Source organism: Cyprinus carpio, chromosome B16, assembly GCF_018340385.1.
Source record: "Cyprinus carpio isolate SPL01 chromosome B16, ASM1834038v1, whole genome shotgun sequence".
NCBI lineage: Eukaryota > Metazoa > Chordata > Actinopteri > Cypriniformes > Cyprinidae > Cyprinus > Cyprinus carpio.
Genome location: NC_056612.1, coordinates 28942967 through 28950466, shown reverse-complemented (window position 1 = coordinate 28950466; position 7500 = coordinate 28942967). Strand labels below are relative to the sequence as shown.

The 7500-nt window shown below is 30.7% G+C and overlaps 1 protein-coding gene across 1 annotated transcript in view; it reads left to right on the top strand.

The window, feature by feature from the left end:
- The window catches only part of LOC109106292 (cyclin-dependent kinase 14-like), a 434688-nt gene that overhangs the window by 393093 nt on the left and 34095 nt on the right, over nt 1-7500 (top strand). The window contains exon 16 of the mRNA XM_042740300.1: nt 3653-3777. Within this exon, the coding sequence (XP_042596234.1) occupies nt 3653-3762 (110 nt within the window). The 3' untranslated portion in view covers nt 3763-3777. The remainder of the gene's footprint in view (nt 1-3652; nt 3778-7500) is intronic.

Here is a 7500-nt window from a genome sequence, read left to right as displayed (position 1 = left end):
GCAGTACACTTGGCCTTCCATTTCCAGTATGATTAATGAACTGGAAATAATATCAACCAGTGTCCTTTGTGATTCGTTGTTTATTTAAAAACCCCAAAAATATAATTCCACAAAATTTGAACAAAAATTCAAAATTATTTTACATCTGTCTGCCTTCTATTTATATACATAATTTATATTTATCATTTGTTTCAATACATTTTAAAAAATTATGCTTTATGTATTTATTTATTTATTTATTTCATTCATTCATTTTATGTTCTTAAATTATTTTGCTTTAATACTTACATATTTATTTTTCATTTTAATTATTTTATATTATGTAATTATCAAACCTTTATTTATTTATTTATATTCATTCATTCATTTTATGTTCTCTATTTTACAATAAGACTACAATGGCTGTTTACAGCATGAAATATCAATTTCATATAATTTTTACTCCATTTTAATATCAAATTTATTTGTTTAGTTAGTTATCCATTCATGTTATGTACTTTATTATACTTTAAGACTTTTGCCTTTATTTCTTCTATTCATTATTATGCATATAAGCATGAAATAATCAATTTCTTATTATTTTCACTCCATAAATATTTTGCATTTATTTATTTATTTTACTCTTATTTCTGCTTTTCATTATTATGACTGTTTAAAACCCATTAAATACCCATTGTGTGTGAAATGTGGTATTAATTTGAACTTTCTCTTGCATGTTGCACACTTTCACATACAGGCCTTTTGAAAATAGCATACAATGTACAGCATGCAGTTTCATTATTATATCTGTTTAAAGCACTTTAAATAAGCTTTGTGTACGAGATGTGCTTTTTAAATGAATCTGTTTACACGTTGTTCAGTTTTAAACAGTAGTCAGTGTACAGTGTGTACTATGCAGTATGCAGTAGACAGATTGTTAGTATTCCATTCCTCCCTCCCGCCCTCCTTCATCAGTGTTTTACTCTCTCTGTCTCTGTCTCAGTTTGAGCTCACTGTGGTGATGCTGATGCTCAGATTCATGTGTTTCTGTCGTGTCACGCTTCACTTTTACCGTAAAGAAAGCAGACTGACACGCTTTCCTGATTTACCAAACCCAAATACTCTGGAATTGGTTACTGTCAGCAGTGTGGAACTCTTGATTCTGATTGGTTGATGCACAGTTTTCAGATTGTTACAAAGTTTCAAACGAGCAGCATTTCAAAGAGTCAGAAGAACAGAAACTAGTCAAGCAGAACTGATGAAAAAGAGTAAAAAATCTGTGATTGTGATGATATTAAGCATAATGAAGAACAGAAGATAAATACTGAAGGTGTGTAGACACTTGACGTTCCAAACACTCAGTATTCAGTGCATAATAATGATTAAAAACAGTATATAGTCAACATGTGACATGCAAATGCATATTTAATTCTTTTTCTTAATTCTAAATTTTTATTAGATTTTATGTCAAATTATTGTTTGGCCGTCCAATCAAATAATGATTCAAAAATAAGTGTTTTGAGAAACTGAAACTTCTGTTTTCAGATATTTTAGTGAATACATGTGCATACTGGAGATTTACTGTAGAAACACTGTATTTGTCATTCTTTCATGCCTTTACTTCCAAATCTCACAATTCTGACTTTTCTCCTAAGACATCTAAATTTATGTCCCATAATTTTTTCCCTTAATTGTGAATTTATCTCTTACACATTTTTTCTCTGAATTCTGAGCTTATATCTCGCAATTATGATTTTTTTTTCACAATTATTTCTACAGTTATTTCTTACGTTTTCCTAAGGACTGAGTTTTTCCAATGATTTTTTCCCTAAGAAATCTAAATTTAAATTTCGCAAATTATCTTGAGTTTAGATCTTGCCATTTTAGCTTTTTCTCTCGCAATTCTAATTTTTTTCCCTCTATATCTTTTTTTTTTTTTTTTTCCGGAATTCAAAAAAGTAAAAGTAATAAATAAAAAAGGGTAATTGTGGCTCTTTATAATCACAAAATCACATATTCCGAGTTTTTGCATTGAAACTTTTTTCTCTGAGTTTCTATCTTAATTTTAGACTTTTTAAGAGTTGATATCTCACAATTCTGACTGTTTTTGAGGGAAAAAAAATTGAATTGTGAGATAGAAAGTTTTTATTGTTTCATTCTGCGGTGAAAACAAGCTTTCATACATTTGTGTTCAGCTCTCACAGAAACATGATGATTCAGGCTGGTTTTAGTCTTTAGAGCAGCTCAAGGCCTTCTGTCGTGTCTAATATGACACGTATCTATAATCCAGACGTCAGACCTCCATAAAGGACGCTGACGGCCGCTGATCTGCTGTAAGGCCTCCATTAGCAGGCAGCACAGCTGTAGCGCAGACACGTTTCGTTCTTCACATCAGAAAACAGGCGTCTGCGTTAGGCGAGTCGTTTGAATGCGAGAACGAGGTTTTTAATTTGCCAGATTAGGAGCGGCAGCTGAATTAATCCTGTTATCAGCTCACAGCAGGCCGTGTGGGAGGGAGGAGGGGGCGGGGCTCCGGTGAGGAGGCGGAGCTCTGACACACACACAGACAAAAAATGAATAATAAACAGAAAAATAAATCTAAAATTAACACATACGCTTCAAATACAGCCATCAAATAAGTCATGAAAGAGAAGCGGCTGCTGCTGGGGAGGACGCTCCGTAATTAACATTTCAGCTCAGCTTTGATTGAAACCGCAAATGCAGCAGGATTTATGACACTTATTAAATGAAATTGAATGCAAGTGCTGATGTGTTTATTTATTATGGTTTTATGTCTTTATTAGAGCTGTTTGTTAAGTCAAGCGTCATATTTCTTGGTAAGAAACCACTTTGCAAACATATAGGAAAGCTCATTTACTCCATAATTAATTAATATTAGTTAATATATTTCCCTTCTACATACTCAACATTTCTCTATATATTTATTTTATGTATTATTTTCTATTATGTTTATATTCATTATATTTATTTTCTATTATTTAATATAGAAATATATATATACACACACACACACACACACACACACACACACAGTATGAGTACAATGTGTGGTTTGTGTTTATAGTTATATAAAATGTATTAATTTAATATATTTTTCTTCAACAATATCTACATCTATTATTTTTTTATATTTATTATATATTATTTATATTAATATATTGCGCACACCACACACACACATATAATTATTTTTATTTTTTTCTTAAAAATACTCTACATGTAAATTTATATAAAAAAAATGTTTTTAATAATAATACAAAAAAATACTAAACCCCATATGAGTTTTTAATAATAATGTGAACTTGAAATATGCATCTTTAGACAACCTATATCAAGTAATAATCTAATGTATTATTTGAAATCAATACAGAAAAAATGGGGAAAAACATTGATTGTTCATTATTATTAGAGTTTTGTTTTGAAAATATTATAAAAGTGCATCATATATTTCTGGGATTCTGAATTGCATAGCTATAGATGTATTAATTTCCAGCTATATTTTTCTTGTCATCATCATAATTGAAAAGTTTTCTCTCCTTGTCTTTCACATGATGATGATGATGATGATGTGATATGACACATTATCATATGTGTATGCATGTATGTCTTTTCCCACAGAAGAGTTTTTCATGGAGACTGACTTGTTTTTCAGTGTCTTCAATCTTCACCGTTCCCAGCGTTAAGTTACAGCCGGAGTCTGGCGACAGCATCCAGGTGTGCAGTAAGAGTCACGGCAAAGCGGCGTCGAACAGCAAACACTGACCCGGAGCCAAACAGGTACGCGACGCGTCTGACAGTCTGTGTTTACAGTATTTTGCTTTTTAATCAATTTGCTACATAGTCTTCACGTGACCTTTTCTAATAGCATGTTTAATTCTTTATTTTGCTTTTTAATCAATTTAATCCAGTGTTTTGTGTAGTCCAATCAGAAAATGAATCAAGAACCAATGTTTTGAGAAAGAGATTTTGTTTTGTTTGTTTGTTTTCAAATATTTAAGTGAATTTTGAGTACATGTACACATGTATGCTTTTGAAAGAAAACTCTTTACGGCTGCATTTACTTAATTAAAAATACAGTTAATACTCTAAAAATATGGAAATATTATTAGAATTTAAAACAGCTGTTTTCTGTGTGAATCTCTGTTAAACTGTAATTTATTTCTGTGATGTGCAGCTGTATTTTAAGCATCATGACTGCAGTCTTCAGTGTCACATGATCTTCAGAAATCATAATAATATGCTGACTTTCAACCCAGAAATGTTTATTAGCAAATCAAATCATCATATTAGAATGATTTCTGAAGATCATGTGACACTGAAGACTGGAGTAAAATCAAATCATCATATTAGAATGATTTCTGAAGATCATGTGACACTGAAGAACTTAAAAAATATTTCAGCATTTTTACTGTATTCTTTATCAAATAAATAAAGAGAATAATATAAAAACATAAAAAACACTAAACTTTAAATATAATAATATTTCACAATTTTTACTGTATTTTTAATCAAATAAATGCAGTCTTGTTGAGCAGAAGAGACCTTAATTAGGCAGTGTAAGTGTGAAAAGTGTTGACAGGGGATTCAGTGTATATGTGTTCATTTCCATGCTGTTATTAAATATTGCATTGGTCCATTAGTTAATTTTAACTAATTTTAATAGTTAATATTAACAGTCATCCGCTGTGTTCTTTAGGTATTTCAGTGTTGGTCATTGATAAAGCAATGCACTAGTCTGCTGTTCCAGACACCCAGCATGACTGGATTCACTCCTGCAGGTCAGGTCAGGGTTTCATTGTCCAGAAAGAGGTTGTATTTGCATGTAATATGTGGTGTGGATGAGCACATCTCCTGCGGCTGGATGAAGCTCATAATGGAGGGAAAGAAGCCGCGCTTCTGCAGGGATTAGCAGCCCAATTACAGGCAGGTGCGGCGGGAGAATTACGTGTGAACCGCAGGGGGCCGTAGACCTCTGAACCCCGAACACACAGAATAATGACACCAGCAACTCATCAGAGTCCTTTCAGAGCTTCACACGAGCGACAGGCCTGCGCTTCACATGCTTTAGTTGCAGCTAATGGTCAAATGTTTCTGAAGGAAGTCTCTTCTGCTCACCAAGGCTGCATTTATTTGATTAAAATAGAGTAAAAACTGTGAAAATTGTATTACAGTTTAAAACATGTTTTCTATGTGAATATCTGTTAAAGTGTCATTTATTTCTGTGATGTGCAGCTGTATTTTCAGCATCATTACTCCAGTCTTCAGTGTCACATGATCTTCAGAAATCATTCTAATATGATGATTTACTGCTCAGTTATCATTAATTAATTCTCGTGATCAAATATGGTTCTTAATATATTCAGTGATGAAAACTTGCACAAAAAAGATATTTGTTAAGCGTAAAATTATATTTTGAGTCTATTTTTTAGGACCATTTAAACATTTTAGGCTTCTTTTTTTATGCAAAATATAATGTCTTGAGTTTGGGGGAAAAGTCACTTTTAAAGATTAATCTCGTTATATTCCATGCAAGATATCAAAGCAAGTGGGGTTACATTTTTTATCATTTATTTATTTTTCAATTATAAAATTTCTATTTAATGCTGCTTTGATGAATAGAAAGTTCAAAAGAACACAATTTATTTTAAATAGAAATCTTTACTGTCACTTTTTCTCAATTTAATGCTGAATAAAAGTTTTATTTATTTATTTTTATATTATTTTCTCGAGCAGTAAATCAGCATATTAGAATGATTTCTGAAGATCATGTGACACTGAAGACTGGAGTAATGATGCTGAAAATCACATAGAAAACAGCTATTTTAAATTATTACAATATTTCAAATTTTTTCCTGAATTTTTAATCAAATTAAAAATTTAAATGTAAATGTTTCAATGTAAATAAATGCAGCCTTGTTGAGCAGAAGAGACTTCTTAATTGTTTAAAACCTCTGACTGGTGGTGTAATGGGGGTACATATTAAATATGAATGATATATTTTCTCAGATTGTATTTTTTTTTATTTGTTCAGTGTGTTTCCTTTCATTAGGCTGGTTTAAAAATCATAGTTTCCTCTTAAAACAAGTTCTCTCAGCAGTGATCGGCTCTTTAACACGTTCATGAAGTGCAGGAATGAAAGTGAAGTGTTTTTCTTGTCAGCATGCAGATGTTGCGGTGTGTGTGTGTGTGTGTGTGTGTGTGTGTGTGTGTGTGTGTGTGTGTGTGATAGAGGCGTCGTGCTGCTCAGAAGGGAAGTCGCCCGCTGCGAGAGCGTGTCCTTCCCTCCACTGCATTCATATTGAAATCACAGGCTTTGTGCTCGGCCGTCTCAACCTGACAGACTCCTGGAGCTCCGAGACGCTCCTCTAATCCACACACGTCTGATTGAGCAGCGAGGCTCTCAGAGACGCTCCAGACTCAGTCTTTTCATGCTCATCTCACACACATTAGATGGAAGAGCTCTAAAAAAGTATTTTGTTACTAAAGTCTGAATTTCATTGTATTACATGCAACATATCCAAGAAAATGGGAATTATTTGAGTTCAGTTTTCCATTTTTGAGCTGGAAAATGTTATATATATATGAAATGAAGACAAATATTTTGAGCCCTTTTTAGAACCATTTACAATTTTTACACTTCATTTATTTATTTTTTTATAATATAATTTACTTGATTTTGGGAGGAAAACTAGTAACTTAAAAAACTTCTAAATGTCATTATATTACTTGTAAAATATTAACACAAATTTTTAAATTTCAAGCAAAACGTAATGAAAAATATATTATTAGTCTATTTTAGTCTATTTAAAAAAATTGTCCTCATTTTCTTTATGCAAAATATATAATGTGTATATTTTTGGGTAAAAGGTCACCTTTAAAAATAAATCTTATTATATTAAACACAAAATATCAAAGCAAGCAGTAATTTTTAATTATTTTTTTTATTAGTTTTCAGATGTCAAGCAAAACATTTAATGAAAAGATGTTTGTTTGAAGTTAAAGGATACAGATATAGTTTAAAATGAAGATGAAAAATATTTAGAGTCTATTTTAGGACAATTTCAAATTTTTTAATGCAAAATATAAGATCTTTATAACTTTTTTGTGAAAAGTATTTTATTTTATTTTTCTTTTTTTCAGTTTTCAAATTTCAAAACAAATTAGTGTAATGAAAATATATTTAGAGTAAAAAAAAGACATACTTTAAAATAAAATAAAAAATATTTAGAGCCTATTTTTAGAACCATTTACAATTTTTACACTTAATTTATTTATTTTTTTATAATATAATTTACTTGATTTTGGGAGGAAAACTTGTAACTTAAAAAATGCTATTATTCTAAATGCCATTATATTAATGCAAATTTTTACATTTCAAGCAAAACGTAATGAAAAATATATTTTTAGCCTATTTTAGGTCTGTTTAAAAAAATTGTCCTCATTTTCTTTATGCAAAATATATAATGGGTATATTTTTGGGTAAAAGGTCACCCTTAAAAA